The following is a 17,654-nucleotide window of genomic DNA, read 5'->3' on the forward strand; positions in this document are numbered from 1 at the left end:
GCAGGGTGGCCATGCAAGATAGGCTTGGCCCACTGCCCCTATGCCGGGGGAGGGATGCCACCTACTTTGTGCAGAGGAACGATAGAATTCTGCCGTCTTCAGATCACAGCTTTTGATGAGGAGGTGACTGAAAGCCATGGCTCTTTTCCTAGTGTTTTCCTGGAGTGGGGCAGGTGTGGTGAAGATGTTTCTGTCTTGCTTGGTCAGTCTTTTCTTGACACTTTGCCCAAAAAGAGCGAGGTTTACCTGGGGCCTCTTGGTTTACACCTGTGGCCATTTCTGGATTGCAGGCCCCTTGAGAGCGTAAGGTCTGCTTATGGAAAGAGCGAAAGAAACAGAAAATGCCTAGGGAATCATCCTAGGTTATTCTTGGTTCTTTGGTCCCTAGCCAGTGTCTTCCATTGTATTAACAATTTTGTGCAGATTCTGTTGTAATTAGCGGGAGGAATAGCATGGAATGTGCTTAATCCATATTTTCATTAACTGGAGGTCTCTGATAACATTTAAAAAGTTTTCTTAAAAATGTTTACTTACTTATTTTGAGAGAGAGAGTGTGCAAGCAGGGGAGGGGCAGAGAGAGAGAATCCCAAGCAGACTCTGTGCTGTCAGCTTGGAGCCCAGCGTGATGTTCAAACCCACAAACCGCGAGATCATGACCGGAGCCAAAATGAAGAGTTGGATGCTCAACTGACTGGCACCCTCCTGCCCCCAACTTTGTAAAAACTTTATATATACTGGTTCTCACTCTGATTTTGGTTTTTAATTCTGAAGATTTTGCTTTGGGTGACTTTTATAATTTTATTAGCTTTTGAGTAGTATATTGACATAGATATGGATATTGTTTGAATTTCACTTGGATTCTGATTATTTCCTTTGAGACTTGGGAGTTTCAGCCTGTGTGGATGTCAATTTCCTGAGAATCCCATGGGTAACTAAGATAAAGTTTTTTGAGGAAGAAATATTTGAGAGTCTATGAGGGAAGGCAGATTATGAGCTCGAGAGCACAGTTTGGATTACATTGGATTTAATTTCTGGAACAACACTCAGCCTAATTTTTTAGTCCCTTGAAAGTAATGTTCATTCTCTGCCTGGAGATTTGGTTAACAAGATTACCACTTAGTGTCTGAAAGCTTAATGTCTCTACCACCAATATGGTAGGAAAATGTATATGGAATTTTGTACAACATTCTGACTGTATTAGCATTCACCTTCTTTCCTGCCAGAAAGAAGTCTTCAGTAATGAAGAGAAGGAATCAGACCAAGAGAAATTATACCGAGATATTTGTAGTTGGATGGTAGAATTTAATACATTACTAAGATTTTAATTCTTTTTGTTTTTAAGTCGTGTTTGGTGTGTAAAATTTGGAATGTCAAAAGAAATATATGCTTGCATGCATAACATTTTATTTAAGGATATGATACATTAAAGCCAATATTTTTTCCCATATCTTTTGTTGCTTACAGGTGGGAAAGGTTTTTATCCCTGGACTGCCAGCTCCTTCCCTGACCATGTCTAACACCATGCCGCGGCCCAGCACTCCGCTTGACAGTGTCAGCACTCCTAAGCCTCTTAGTAAACTGCTTGGATCCTTGGATGAGGTAAGTAATGAGCTGGGTGTTGTCAAAAATTAATGGTGTTTTATTTTATTTGATTATTTATTTATTAACATTTTTATTCAGTTTTGAGAGACAGGGAGTGAGCAGGGAAGGGGCAGCGGGAGGGGGAAACACAGAATCTGAAGCACACTCCATGCTCTGAGCTGTTAGCACAGAGCCTGATGCGGGGATCCAACTCGTGAACTGCAAGACATTGACCTGAGCTGAAGTCAGATGCTTTACTGACTGAGCTATCGAGGCATCCCCCCAAGTTAATAGTGTTTTAAAGAAGTTTGGTCAAATATTAGTTCTTCCCATGGCTAACTATTTTTCTGTTTTAAAAATGACAGAATTGGAAGTTTAGCTAATACATGTAGAATATATATGTTTTCAAACATAGATTGTTCAATAGACATATATTGACCTCCTTTGTGATGTGTAAGGTATTACAGACATGAAAATAATACATTCTTTTCATCTAGGAACCTCATAGATTGATTTGGGTGGAACAGACTTACTGTCTGCATGAGAAATTATAATTAAGGTAGACTATTGAGATTTACGAATGAGGAACAGAGAGCGGGTTTGCTGCCGGGAAAATCCATCCCAGTGGGTTTATGTGGCAGAACCAGAGGGTCCTATCTGAGAGGCATGTCTGACTTGGTGTGGAACTTGAGGATAAGTAGGGTGTCTGTAGAAATCCTGGGGCATTTGGGGCAGAGAGGGGTCATATAGGCACGGGTGTGGAGGTAGGTAATACAGAACATTTTTTTATGCATATTCATGTTTCTGTCTTCTAGCATACAAGACTCAAGTCTGTGGAATGAATGAATGCTTTCAAAAGTACAGGTAGCCTGGGTGGCTCAGTTGGTTAAGCATCCGACTCTTGATTTTGTGAGTTCGAGCTCCACATTGGGCTCTGCACTGAAAATGCTTTGGATCTCTTGTCTCCTCCTCTCTCTGCCCCTCCCCCACTCTCCCTCTCCCTCTCTCAAAAATAGTTTATTTATTATTATTATTATTATTATTTTAATGTTTATTTTTGAGAGAGAGGGAGAAGAGCCAAAGCAGGCTCTGCTGACAGCACACAGACTGATATGGGGCTTGAACCTATGAACTGTGAGATCATGACCTGAACTGAAGTTGGACACTTAACTGACTGAGTCACCCAGATGCCCCAGGCAGGATCTGTGTTTTAGATGTTTGTTTTTGGACTGAAGATAGACCACTGAAATTCCAAGTGTTATTTTCTGTGTTAATTCAAGAGGTGGGAAGCAGACTGGAGTTACGGCAGCATGTTGGAAAGGAGGGGACATGAGAGGTCTGGAGCAGTGGAGATGGCAGAGTCTGTCAGCTGGGTGGTTCTGTGCTGTGCTGGGGAGAGGTGCTGGGAACAAGGCTCAGAGTTCTCTGAGCAAGCTGGGTGGGTACCCGTGCTTACCAAGAAGCCTGGAGAAAGGAGGTCTGATCTGGGTGCAGATGTTTAGGGGAAGTCAGAGTGAAGTGTGGTACAAGCAGTTAATTGTAACAGTTAATGTCTAGGCGTTGGTTTTATTTTCTAAATATGTGTAGTGTGGAGCTCTTTCCTTTAAGCCAGGACATTTGTGGCAATTTCAAAAGGGAGTGGGAGAAGAGTTCTATGTGATTAGGAAGAATTTTTATCTTCTGTAATGTAAAATTGTTCCTAACTCTCTTAGAATTCCATTAAGCCATGATGGTCAGTGTGTTTGTAGTAGCCATGAGATCACAGAATCACAGTATCACACATTGGCCAGTGGCTTTCCACGTCTCTGGTTGATGTGCAGCTAGACTTAGATTCAGGACCAGTGGACCTCAGTGTTCATGGCAGCTGTGGGAGCAGAAGCTGTATATAATAAATGTACTTGATTGGCTGTCAGTGCTGACAAGATATTCACTTAGAGATGTCCCATGATTTGAATTATAGGAATATAGGGAAGGGTCAGTAGTTGGGGCTGCATGTGATTAGTAACTAGATTAAGTTTTTTGTTTGAATATCTACACTTGAGCAAGTAAATGTTATCATATTTTCAAAACAATTATTTGTCTGTGGAGGAAGTACCACTATGTGCCTATCTTGTTTCTCTGCTTTCTCATTGTTCTCCTTTCTCTCTGGGGTCTTAGATCCTCAGGTCCTCTGTGTCTTGGCTGCCTCGGGTTGCAGTCCGTGTGTCTAGCCGTGTAAGACTGTGGCTGTGCTGCTGCCCCCGCTTCCTCTCAGCAGCGGCCTTCAGAGCACACTGCGCACACCCATGCCCCTACCAAACCCTCACCAGATACCGCAGATGCTAAGACCAGGAAGAGCAGTATAAGAATTTCGGGCTACCTCCCTGTGACTCCCCTCTTTCTCTCCTAGATCTTGGCCCCACAGGTCTAGGTTGTCTCCATAGCTCTCCAGTGCTAGTGATCAGATGTTTTGCTATTTTAGTGACCTTTCCTGGTTGCTTTGGATGAGGAGCTTCGCCTGCTGTGAGGCACTTTTTCGTATCCAGAACGATTTAAAATCATTACATAAAATTGTTGGGTAGACCACATGCAAAAAAAAAAGGTTTCTTCATCCTTCATTCCTCAAATAATACTTCATATGTGTTGTATTTATGACTTTTTACAGGTGGTTCTGTTCTCCCCAGTTGCAGAACTGAGGGATTCTTCAAAAGTTCATGACTCTCTCTATAATGAGGATTGTACTTTCCAGCAACTTGGAACTTACATTCATTCTATAAGAGACCCCGTCTGTAACAGAGTAACTCTGGTAAGTGTATTTACCTTTAAAAGATTAGGTAGATCTTTAAGAAATATGACTGTCCTTTCAAATTTGTCAGAATGCAGAATTTTATCTGAAAAGCGAAAACATTTTTTTCATGATTTTGAAAATCCCTTGCAATCTGTTATTTTTTTGTCCTTTTTTACTTTAATTCTCAGTTTTTCTAAAGTTTCTTTATTATTGAAAAATTATTAAAAATAAGTCTTGTTCACAACAGTTGAATTTTCTTCTATTGACTTTTATTTTTTCATTAAAAATTAACTTTCTTTCAGTGATGGTGACTCTTTGTGTCTGTATAGAAATTAGACATTTCATTAAAACAAGTACTTTTGGAAATGTTTTCTAAGTGTTTATTTTTGAGAGAGAGAGAGAGAGAGAGAGAGAGAGAGAGGGAGAGAGAGAGAGATGGGGGAGGGGCAAAGAGCGAGAGGGGGACAGAAGATCCGAAGCGGGCTCTGTGCTGACAGCAGCAAGCCCTGTGTAGGGCTAAAGCTCACAAACTGAGAGATCATGACCTGAGCTGAAGTTGGAAGCTCAACCTACTGAGCCACCCCGGAGCTCTGGAAATATTTTTTAAATAAGCATAGTTATAGTTTCTGAAATTTGAAAGTGTTAAGTTCTGTTTAAAAAATATTTGTTTTTCATATATTTTATTGAATTTTGCTTTGATAGGCACAAAGTCTTGTAAAGCATAGCATTTTTAAGAGATTCAGAGACTTAGAATGCACAATTTCTATTTACTTGCTGTTTATTTCCATTCTTTCCCCTAGGAATTGAGTAATGGCTCCATGGTTAGGATCACTATTCCTGAAATTGCCACCTCTGAATTAGGTATGATTGAGGTCACACCTCACTTCCATGTATTCTCAGTTTGGTCAGATTTGTGTGTTTGCGGATGTACAATAGTAATTGGGATTTAAAAATTTTTGCTGTTTTTGAAGCTATGGGATTGAGTTTCTTATTTTGCAGAGAAGCTGGGAAGAGCTGGGGAGCGCTCCTCAGTGTCCATCGTGTGTGCTGTAAAGTTAGGGGTACACTAGTTCTGTGTCTCCTGAGATTTCTCATGTTGAAGATGCCATGCAGTGAGATTGTAATATATGGACATGCCTCCTACAAGAAAATTTGAGAAACAGGGAAACCTAAGTTTTTGGCATATGTGATGGCTTTTAATCATAAAATAAATTTCTCAATTGTTACATAAACTGAGAAACTAACGTAATTGCCTTAATTGAGTAAGGGTTAGTATCGTAGTCAAAATATAGTCAGACGTATTTTAATAAAATTGGAGTCTTCTTAAATTATTATTGAAATGCAATTTGGAAAATACTAGGTGGAGAAAAATTTGGAACATAGAATAGGAAAGAAAACCTTAGAATTGAAAGGATTTGTCAGTAATTGTAAGTTAAGAAAAGAATGTGTAAGAAAATTCACAGCATCAAAATCTAAGTGCCAAAGCAAAGCAGTGGCAGGTTGTGTGATTTCTGGAATTTGGTAAGTAGATTAGAATGGCTTTTTCATTTTAGGAAATATCTTTCATTGGTGTGGTAAAATGATACTGTGAATAGGTGTAGCAATACCTTGCTTTTCTAAAAGGTATTTAGCTAATAATTTCAAGGTTATGTATCTTAGAAGTTTAAACCTAAACAAAATATTTAAAAACCAATAATGGATTAAGTGAAAAAAATGAAAACAGTAAAATTCATACTCTCTTAGAGCCAAGTGGAAGTCACAGAGGTTTCTGTACTTAAAAGTGTCCAGCCCCTTCAGCAGTATCTGGTTTATACTAACTTTGGATTGAACCATGACAAACTTGGTTATTTGGTTTTCTGACATTTATTCTATTTGACTCTAATCTTTGCTGTATATATACACATAGTAAATAGATGAGGAAAAAGGATTTGCTGCTGAGGATGGGCCTGGTGACAGTGGGAGAGGAAGAAGGAATCTTCTTTTTGATGAGAGAATACAAAAACATTGTAGTGTGGGGTCACTTAGTACCAAAAGCAGACCCAGGTCTCTTCACAGCGGTAGTATGACAGCGTGGCATAGTGACTGATATTTATCCAGTGGCGTGGAGTCCTTAAGAAAGGTAGAAATTATGAAATTATGTAATATTAACTGATCTATTCTTAAGAGCATGTGGAATGTTCATAAATTGAATGGTGTCAGAAATAATTAGAAGTTACAAAGTTTTGGTTAACAGGAATGCTAACTCATGCACGACACCGTTTAGTGATGGTTAAACATTGCTACTTGAGGTTGCATATATTGACTATTATGTATTTGCTGAAGTATGTAAACAGCATTTTATATGAACTTATTTGTGTAGAAATTATGTGTTTTTGACAGAGTGTCTTTATTGCCCAAACTAGAATATATTTTTTAAAAAATTTATTATTTTTGATAGAGAGCATGAGTAGGGGAAGGGCTGAAAGAGGGGGAGACAGAGAATCCAAAGCAAGCCCTGTGCTGACAGCCTGATGCGGGGCTCAAACTCACAAATCATGAGATCACGACCTGGGCCGAATTCAGATGCTTAACTGATTGAGCCATCCAGATGCCCCAAAACTAGACTATTTTGAGATCAAACTGGAGAGCTGTTAATTGCTGGGGCAGTGGCTGTAATCCATTCTGTCTCAGGTGAGCTGGACCGTTGGATGGCTTATTTCTGGGCCACAGTTAGTGAGCGAAAGCTACCCTGAGACCTCTTGGAAGTCCTGTTGAATTCAGTAGTCGGTTTAAGTTTCAGATGCCGGGCAAGGAAATATTTGCTGCCTCTGGCTGTTTAGTGACAGTTGTCTTTTCGGAGTAATGGGCCCTTACACAGAAGTAGGTAAAAAAACACTTTCTTACTCAAAGGGAAAAAGAAATGCCTGCATGGGAAGCATACTAAAATTAATCTTACTTTTAATAGTACAAACCTGTTTGCAAGCAATTAAGTTTATCCTGCCAAAAGAAATTGCTGTTCAGATGCTTGTCAAGTGGTACAGTGTCCACAGCGCTCCAGGGGGACCCAGTTATCACTCCGAGTGGAATTTATTTGTGACTTGTCTCATGAACATGATGGGTTATAACACAGACCGCTTAGCGTGGACCCGAAATGTAAGTACATGTAGTTTTTTGTTTTCCTGAGTTCTCTTATTACCAAGGTGATTTTTGCAAAATTGGTAATACAGTATTTAGAGTACATAGCAGATCAATTTACTAATAGGTATACTTTAATCAACAAAGTGGAATAATACTAATGCTTATTGTGTCTGTCTACTATATGGTAAATCAGATGTCATTTAATATTTAATGATAACATTTTGCTAGTAATTATAACTACTGAGTTTTTATAACACGGTAAAGCATGTTTGACTCTGATTTCTCATTTCATCTTTGTAAAATGACTGAAAGTTGTGCTAGGATTAGTAGTAATCATCTTGGTTTTATTAATGTAGAAACTAAATCACAAAGAAATCAGACTTGCGATTTGCTCAAAACTGGGTCTGGACTGTGTCTTCTGATTCATGGCTCATTGCTCTTCTCCATAGCTCAGACTGTTTTCACCCTAGATTGCTCGGCCTGTAGGAAAGAAGATTTGATTTGAGGGCGAGTTAGCATTAAAGGGCTTTGGTCTAAGTATCTATTCTGTTTAATTATGCAAAATTAGTTTGTATAATTGGTGGAACTGATTTCTGAATTCTTCAAGTTGATCAGTTGATAGTGATACATTTATATGAATTTGTCTCTCTTTTGGGGGTTATCTTTCAGTTTGATTTTGAAGGATCACTTTCTCCAGTCATTGCACCCAAAAAAGCAAGGCCTTCTGAGACAGGATCTGATGACGTAAGCATTATTATTATTTTAATTTGTGGGTATATGTCCTAGAGTCCATAGAAGTGGCATTCTTATTGATTTGTGTTCTATTTCTCACACCTTTTGCTTCATTTTAATATTTAATAACTATGATTTTGAAGGGCAAGGTATATTCTGTTTTCTGTGGTTGTTCATTTACTTTTGTCATTACTGATCCTGTAAAAATTACTGAGTTTACATAATGCTACATGATTGAGTTTGGATTTACAGATGTGTTACTGCTAATTAATCCTGAATTTAGGTTCTCAGTCATAATTAGATTCCATGGGTATTATATTCTTAGTGGTTCAAAAAGTTTGTTTCAATGAGGTTTAATTTACATAAATGAAATACTCAGATCTTAAGTTTACAGTTTGATCAACTTTGACAAATGCACACTCATGTAACCCACTCTCCTTTCAAAACCCAAAACATTTTTGTTATTCCACAAAGTTTCCATGAGCCATTTTTAATCGTTCCCTTCCTCTAGAAACAACCACTGATTTGAATTCCACCAGTATGTGTTATATTTGCCTGTTCTAGAACTTGATATAAATGAAATAATGTGGTACATAATCTTTGATATAAGGTTTCTTTCATTCACTATAATGTTATTGAGATTCTTTCCTGTTGTTGCTGAGGTCAGCAGTTTGTGCCTTTTTATTGCTGAATAGCATGAATAAAACAGCTATTGTATAATAGCTTATCTGTTTTCCTGCTGATAGATACCTAGGCTATTTCTGTGATTTGATTATTACGAATAAAGCTTCACAAGCATTTAGTGACAAGTGATGGTGGACATATATTTTCATTTTTATAGGTAAATACCATAGTGAAATTGTTGGGTCATTGCTGGTTCCCAAACTCATTGTCCTACATTACACTCTGACCAGTAGCGTATGCGAGTTCCTCTTGTTCTTCATCTTGGCCAACACTTGTAGTTGTCTTTTTCATTTTAACCCTTTGAGTGTGTATAAAGTCGTTTCTCTTAGGTTTTTAAGTTGCTGTTTCCGGATGACTAATGATGTTAAACACTTCTTTGAGTTTTTATCAGTTATTGACACATCTCTTTGTCAAGTTTCTCCTCAAATCTTTTACATATTTTTTAATTGGATTTTAAAAAATATTTATTGAGCTATAGAAGTTCTTTATATATTCTGGATATGAGTTCTTTGTTGTGTTCATTTGGGGAATATTTTCTCTGAATATGTGCCTTAGTATTTGGATGAGCAGATTTAATTTTTTATTATTTTTTTATTTCTTTAATTTTTAAGTAATATATTATTTTATTTTTTTTTGAATATAACACAGTTTATTTTTTTTAACATATGCAATTATTTTCCATCATTTACAATACAGTAGTCAGAACACCAACTTCTATTTCATGTAATTAGACTTATACAGAAACTAGAAGGTTAAGTAACAACTAGTTAATCACCTAATTTCACAGCTATCTGAAGTGGCAATGGATGAGCAGATTTAAAAGAAAAAAAATCACTCATTTTATAAATTTTTTTACTTTAAAAAAATTTCTGTTTAATGTTTATTTTTGAGAGAGTGGGCTTGAGTTGGGAAGGGACAGAGAGAGAGAGAGAGAGAGAGAGAGAGAGAGGGAGTTACAGAATCCAAAGCAGGCTCCAGGCTCTGAGCTGTCAGCACAGAGCCTGATGTGGGACTCATACCAATGAGCTACAAAATCATGACCTGAGCTGAAGTCAGACGCTTAACCTACTGAGCTACTCAGGCGCCCCTCCATGTTTTACTTTTATGGTTTGTTCTTTATCTGGTCTAGGAGTTTAGTTTAGTTTAGTTTTGGTTTTTGTGAGAAGGCACAAGTGCTCGAGGAGCAGAGAGAGAGAATCCCATTTTGGGCAGAGAGAGAGAGGAGTGGAGCTCATCTGGGGCTTGTGCTTCACCTGAAGTGGGGCTCGTGCTCACCTGATAGGGGACTCAAACTCATGAACTGTGAGATCATGACTTGAGCTGAAAGTCAGATGCTTAATAACTGAGCCACCCAGGTACCCTGCTTCAAGAGTTTCTAAATTAGAATAACATATGGTATTAAGCCTTAGAAAAGCATCAGGAAAATAGCCTAAACTATATTCTGTCAACCCAATATAATAAATCAAAGCAGAAACCAAAACAGACTCAGTACTTGGAAAATGTAGTACAATCAGTCTGAATATAAAATTAAGTTTATTAGGCTGCAGTGCTAGCCCCAGCATTTTATAAATATAGAAAAATACACTAACTGGATGTAAGTACACTTCTTGAACTTTTACCAAAACACAGATCTGTATAGTGGTCATTAAACTTGCCTGTCTATACTTCCTGCTTTTCATTCTTTTTGCTTCATAGGAAATCACCTAAGATAATCATCTTTGTTAATCTCAGTTTAAGTATTGGGATTCTTCCTCCATAATCCCTTTCCTAAAAGGGTATGACTAAATTTTTTCAAATGCGTTTTGAAGTGCCTTGTCTTAACTTCTGCTGGCATCTGAAAGTTGCTTAGCCGTTTTGATGTGGGTCCTAATTTTTAAGTATTGTGATTTTTTTTTCAACTTAATGTGAAAATGGAACTCGAATTGTTTTAATGATGACATTACAAGGAGGCGTTATTTAAAAAATTAATATCTTCTTTATGTTTCTCAGGATTGGGAGTATCTACTGAATTCAGACTACCACCAGAATGTTGAGTCTCATCTTTTGAATAGATCTTTGTGTTTGAATCCTTTGGAAGTTTCACAGATGAAGGATGAAGATTTTTCACAGAATCTCATTCTGGATTCCTCTACACTTCTGTTTACTCATATACCTGCAATTTTTTTTGTTCTTCACCTGGTTTACGAGGAGCTGAAGTTGAATACTCTAATGGGAGAAGGCATTCGTTCGCTCGTCGGCCTTCTTGTTCAGTTGGCAAGGTGCATAATGCTTGTAGCTTAGAAAAGTCTAAGAGGTCCTTAGAGGATTTGATCTCGGCCATGAATATTGTATAGGAACCTTGAAAATATATTTCTGAAATCTACCTTTTTGGAAAACCAGAACTTTTTCTATAAACCACAGAAGTGTTTGAAGGTACTGGCTATGAAAAGGCCTTGTGGGCCCTTAATGGGGTTGCTAGTCTTTGTCTTAAGATTAGTGGGAGGTCACAAAAGTTGTGTTAAACAACAGATGTGGTCTGCTCAGCTCTTCATTTTCACTCTGTGACTGGCTACACTGTGGTGGAAGTTCTGTAATAACACTTGGCTGGTTTGTAATAATACCTACAACCATATGGGAGATACCATTAACACAATTGTAGTTAACATACATAAATTGTAGGTATTCTGATCTTGATAAGGAAACTTGCCCAGAATTGTCTCTAAGAGCATTAGTGGTGTTTGCTGGTGTGGGCTCTTCTTGCTGTGTTTTTGTTGTCTCAGAGTGTGGTTGTCCCGGTCTTTGAGACTCTCGTAGTGTATCCACGTAAGATTGTGTTTTTGGCACTGAATTCTAAAGGTCACGTTTAGGTGTTGTGACAGCCTCTGTGGCCCTCAGTGATATAGAAAGTTGAATTTGAATTGAAATGTCAACCTCTGAGTTAAGATTATAGTACATTTTCTAATTTCTCTGATCTCCTTCAAGATTCTGAAATTGTTTTCTTTTTTTTTTTTAATGTTTTTTATTTATTTTTGAAAGACAGAGAGAGAAAGCGTGAGCAAGGTAGGGTCAGAGAGAGAGGGAGATACAGAATCCGAAGCAGGCTCCAGGCTCTGAGCTAGCTGTCAGCACAGAGCCTGATGTGGGGCTTGAACCCACGAACCATGAGATCATGACCTGAGCTGAAGCCAGACGCTTAACCGACTGAGCCACCCAGGTGCCCCTGAAATTCTTTTCTGAGATGTGGCAGTTTTAATTGATGGTCGCTTTCTCTTAGGACAAATCATTACTGTCATGGAAATTCTTTTTGTAATGAAATGATTTCCAAACCATAATCATGACTTTCTGAAATAAATAATTTTTTTAATAAAGTTTTACATTTTATAAAAGATGTTTTTTTACATACATATATTACTTGATCTTTAAAACGTTTGAGTGGTAATTTCCCTACTTTCTAGAAGAAAATACTGAGGTTCATAGAGAATAACTTGCTGCATGTTACAAAACTAATGAATAATCGAGGAGAAACTGGTTTTACCCATATAAAATTTATCTAGCAAAAGGAATTTGGGTTGCATATGTCAAATTGGGCACTTGAATGTCCAGAAGTAAAAAGACTCTAGATTTGATGGTCTTTTTTGTCATAAGTTTTTACAATTTCTTTTTTTTGAAGTTTTTTAAAAATGTTTTTTAATTAAAAAAAATTTTTTTTTAAATTTTTGAGAGACAGAGAGAGACAGCAGGAGCAGGGGAGGGTCAGAGAAAGAGGGAGATACAGAAATCTGAAGGAGGCTCCAGGCTCTGAGCTAGCTGTCGGCACAGAACCCAGTGTGGGGCTCGAACCCACGAACCATGAGATATGACCTGAGTTGAAGCTGGATGCTTAACTGACTTGAGTCACCCAGACGCCCTTGTCATAAGTATCTAAATTGAAAAGTTGAACTGATGAATCCTAATTCTATGGGGGAAAATACTTTAATACCTTTCTTGTGATTGCTTTTTTATATGTTATTATTTTAGGGATTTAAAATTGGAGCCTTATGTAGATCATTACTATAGAGATTACCCAACACTTGTCAGAACTACTGGACAAGTGTGCACAATTGATCAAGGTAAGTGTTTGTGCCATTAAAGATTTTCTAAACAGTGAGTGACATTTGCTTGTGTCTTTCTTGGTGAATAGCTGAAGATGTATTTTTTATCATTAGTCTCTAAGTCAGAGGTGATATCTTTCTACTGGGTAGATTTCAGTTTGTACTATTTGATCTCTGACTGGTAGTAAGAGATAACATTAACTTTTTTGTGTATGGGAAAATTTTTACTTATCCCTAAATGCTAAGGAGGCTTTACCTTAGGCCTGTCCAATTAGTAGCCACCAACCATGTTATTTAAATTAATTCATACTGAAAATTCAGTTCCTCAGTTGCACTAGCCACATTTTAGTAGCTACCTTGGACTCATGGCTGCCATATTGGATAGTATGAGTACACCACTCTTTTCTCCTAAACCTTGAGCTACAGAGACTTAAGATTGGGGCCCAGTTGTTCGAGTGGAATCCTCAGTGTTTCCTGTTTTCTCACTTTAAGGATTAGGGCAGAAAATTTTGATTAGATTCTTTATATGCCTTGAGAACAAGGATTTGCTAAATTTCAATACAGGATGGGATAAAATAGTTATTTAGATTCTGCATATTATAATATAGTCCATGATTTACTGTGGCAGAAAACATGAGGCATCTTGGAGAATATGGGAAGACATTCTGATTGTTTCCAAATGACAGATTCTGTTGATCATTTCCCGTGTAGAATAAAATGGTATTGTCTTCATATAGTCTTGTGTCTTTATAAACATTTATTTAATTCTAAAGGTCAAACAGGATTTATGCATCATCCATCATTTTTTACTTCTGAGCCACCCAGTATTTATCAGTGGGTGAGCTCTTGTCTGAAGGGTGAAGCTATGCCGCCCTACCCTTACCTCCCCGGAATCTGTGAAAGAAGCAGACTTGTAGTCTTGGTATGTATTGCCTAATTTGTTTACTTTTTTCTTTTTAAACTTAATTTTTATAATTATGCAAAAATCTTAACTGTTCATTTTTGTGTACATTTCTGTGAATTTCAGCATATGTATAGATTCATGTAATCACCAGCATAATTAGGACACAGAATAGTTCCATCATCCTGCAAAGTTCCCACACGCTTTTGAGATTCATCTGAGTTGTTGCCTGTGTCAGCAGTCATTGCATTTAATTGCTGAGTGCTCGTCCATCATGTGTTACCCATTCCCCCCATGAAGATATTTGGGTTGGTTCCAGTCTTTGGGAGTTATAAATACAGCTCCTGTGAACATTCATGCCTCGGTTTGAGGGTGGACATAAGTTTTCATTTCCCAAGGATAGGTGCCCAGGGGTGGGATTGATGGTCATATAATCTTGTTTTCAGAGCAACCATACCTTTTTCCATTCTCACCATCAATTGTGATAGTTCCATTTTCTCTACATTCTTGTCAGTGATTGGTATGGTCATGATTTTTATTTATTTTATTTTAGTTTTTCTTGGAGTTTATTTTTTTTGAGAGAGAGTGAGCGAGAGTGAGCGCAAGCTTGCATATGAGCAGGGGAGGGGCAGAGAAAGGAGAGAGAGAAAGAGAGTCCCAAACAGGTTCTGCACTGTCAGTGCAGACCTGGGTGGGGGGCTCGAACTCGTGAACTGTGAGATCATGACTTGAGTTGAAATCCAGAGTTGAACCCTTGACCGACCAGGCCGCCCAGGCGCCCCTGGTCATGATTTTTAATTTTTGCCATTCTGCTAGATGTATAGGAGTATCCCATTATGATTTTAATTTGTATTTCCTTAATGGCTAGATAGGAGGTTTTGTCAGCTGTATGGATTGTAAATTTTTGTTCTGGTTTGTAGCTGTCCCGTCTCATCATTTTCTTAATGTTTCTTTTGCAGAGCAAAATGTTTAACTTTGTTGCATCCAGTTTATCCAGTTTTTCCTTTATGAATAGTGCTTTTAGTGTTAAGATTTCATTGTTTAACTTCAGGTCACAGTTATTTTCTCCTGTGTTTTTTTTTACAGAAGTTTTATAGTTTTATGCTTTACACTTAGATCTAGAATCCATTCTGGCAATTTTTTTTTCCATTTATTTTTGAGAGAGTGAGACAGAGTGTGAGCAGGGGAGGGACAGAGAGAGAAGGAGACACATAATCTGAAGCAGCCTCCAGGCTCTTAGCAAGCAGTCAGCACAGAGCCTGACGTGCAGATCAAACCCATGAACTGTGAGATCATGACCTGAGCTGAAGTTGGACGCTCAACTGACTGAGCCACCCAGGCGCCCCTGATAATTTTTTTAATAATAAGATGTGAGATATAGGTTGAGGTTTTTATTCTATTTGAATGTCAAATTCTTTTAACACCATTTGTTGAGAAGACTGTCCTTTCTCTGTTGTTGCACTTTCGTCAAAAATTAGCTTGCTGCATTTTTGTGGGTCTGTTTCTGTGCTTTCTGTTGTAGTTTGTTGATCTGTGTTGCTGTCCACTCTGTCTTGGTTGCTGTAGCTGTATAGTAAGTCTTAAAATTGCTTACTGTGACTTTTCATTATTTTTCAAAATTGTTTTATTATATGTATGTATGTTTCAAGTTTTTATTTAAATTATAGTTAACATACAGTGTGATGCTGGTTTCAGGAGTAGAATTTAGTGATTCATTGCTTACATACAACACCCAGTGCTCATCAACAGGTGCCCACCTTAACACCCATCCCCCTGCCCACATACCATCTAGCATCCCTTATTCAATTAGTTCATGTCTGAGTTCAACCCTTTAGATGAAACGAAGGACTTTGGTAAAGGCGAGTTCCTTCGTGTTCCCATCCCCTGGTCCCTTCTTGCTGGCAATCTGCTTACAGGGTTTGTGGACCTTTCCAGAGATGGGGCCTTTCCAGGCCTATAGGAGAATTTCATGCTTTAGTCTCCTCCACAGCCCCTCCAGAGCACCCCGTGGCTCTGAAACAGACATGCAGGAGAGTGATACTGCTTTAAAAAAAATGGTAGTCAAATATACATATTTATATATGCATTTACTTACATATATTTATAATATTTTAACTATTTTAAATGTACAATTAATTCAGTGGCGTTAAATATATTTACAAAATATTAAGAGCAGGTTTAGGGGCACCAGGAATCAGTGTCTGACTCTTGATTTTGGCTCAGGTCATGATCTCACGGTTTATAAGCTCAAGCTCTGCGTTGGGGTCTGTGCTGACAGCACGGAGCCTACTTGGGGTTCTCTGTCTGCCTCTCTCTCTCTCTCGCCCCTCCCTTCTCTCAAAATAAATAAACTAAAAACTCTCCAAAATATTACAAAAAAATAGATTTTTTTAATATTTAATCACTTTTGAGAGACTGAGACAGAGCTAGAGGGGGTGGGACAGAGAGAGAAAGACACACAGAATCTGAAGCACGTTCCAGGCTCTGAGCTCTCAGCACAGAGCCTGACACAGGGCATGAACCCACGAACCATGAGATCATGACCTGAGCCGAAGTCAGACCCCCAAACAATTGAGCCACCCAGGCACCCCCCTCCAGAATATTAAGAGCAGGTTAATTCCAGAATTTTTACATCCCTTGATACTTGTGTGGAACCATTTAAGTGAAACCACCAAATAGGTTGGTACTGCCTAACTCTGCTGGGTAGGGGGAGACTTGATGTGTGTCTAGCCACAAAGAGGAGCCAGAGAAATATGAATATACCAAGTTGGTCAGCCTCCAAGTTAAGTTCTGTTAGTCAACTTGTGGATACTTGTATTATGACTTTTTTTTGTTGTTAGATATCATATCCCTTAGGTTCAGGACTGTGTCATTTGCAGTGCCTATATTGGTTATAATTGGCTTTTAAGATTCTCCTGCATTGTAGTAAAATTTTAATGGAATCGTGCTACTTTCTTTGGAAAGAAAATAAAAGCTTAGTGCAGGTGTAGATACTGGTGGTAGTAGCAAGTAGCAAATATTCAAATGAGAACTTTGAAGGCCAAAGTGGAGAAGGATGTGGGTTAGGGTTCACCTAACCAGAAACAACCCAGGTGTCCATCAGTTTATGAATGGAGAAAGTTTGGTACTTCCGTATAATGGAATACTACTCAACAATAAAAAGAAACAAACTACTGATGCATGCAATAATGTGAACGAATCTCAGAGGCATGCTAAGTTAAAGAAGTAGGACACAGAAGTGTACCTATTGAAAGATTCCATTTCTGTGGTATTGTTGAATAGGCAAAAACTATAGGGCAAGAAAACAGGAGTTGTTTCCCGCGCTGGGTGTGGGAGAAGTAGATTGATTACAGAGGGTAAAAGGGAGCTTTTTGGGGACATAGAAGCATTCCATACCATGATTGTAATAGTGATTATTTTATTGTATGTTGTCAACACTCAAAGCTGTATACCTAAAATGGATGAGTTTTCCTCTGTGTAATCATATGTCCTTGGTTTTAAAAAATAATGTTTATTTTCTCCTAATGCAGAGCATTGCACTCTACATCCTTGGTAATGAGAGTTCTGTTTCTGAAGAATCCTCACAGTATTTATCCAGAATTACTATAGGTAAGTCAGTGCGATATTAGGCTCCCAAAGCAAATTTTTTCCCCCAAAACACTTTTTACAAATGTTGATATCAGAATTGAGATAAAAAAATTAAAAATGTGCTATGTTTGTTCTAGAGGCCACATCTTGCCTCATTTTAGTGGCGGCCTTTTGCACTGTTCTTGTCTGTGGTTCATAGTTAATTTTCTGAGAC

The 17,654-nt window shown here is 38.1% G+C and overlaps 1 protein-coding gene across 2 annotated transcripts in view; it reads left to right on the plus strand.

Annotated features, from left to right (window-relative positions):
* ANAPC1 (anaphase promoting complex subunit 1) overlaps positions 1 to 17,654 on the plus strand; it is an 85,787-nt gene that overhangs the window by 19,647 nt on the left and 48,486 nt on the right. For both annotated transcript variants that reach the window (XM_029937818.1, XM_029937817.1), the window contains 9 exons: positions 1,465 to 1,599; positions 4,226 to 4,366; positions 5,149 to 5,209; positions 7,293 to 7,480; positions 8,135 to 8,209; positions 10,871 to 11,139; positions 12,878 to 12,969; positions 13,725 to 13,873; positions 17,383 to 17,461. In XM_029937818.1, the coding sequence (XP_029793678.1) occupies positions 1,465 to 1,599; positions 4,226 to 4,366; positions 5,149 to 5,209; positions 7,293 to 7,480; positions 8,135 to 8,209; positions 10,871 to 11,139; positions 12,878 to 12,969; positions 13,725 to 13,873; positions 17,383 to 17,461 (1,189 nt within the window). The remainder of the gene's footprint in view (positions 1 to 1,464; positions 1,600 to 4,225; positions 4,367 to 5,148; positions 5,210 to 7,292; positions 7,481 to 8,134; positions 8,210 to 10,870; positions 11,140 to 12,877; positions 12,970 to 13,724; positions 13,874 to 17,382; positions 17,462 to 17,654) is intronic.

Source organism: Suricata suricatta, chromosome 4 (assembly GCF_006229205.1).
Source record: "Suricata suricatta isolate VVHF042 chromosome 4, meerkat_22Aug2017_6uvM2_HiC, whole genome shotgun sequence".
In the NCBI taxonomy this organism is placed as follows: Eukaryota; Metazoa; Chordata; class Mammalia; order Carnivora; family Herpestidae; genus Suricata; species Suricata suricatta.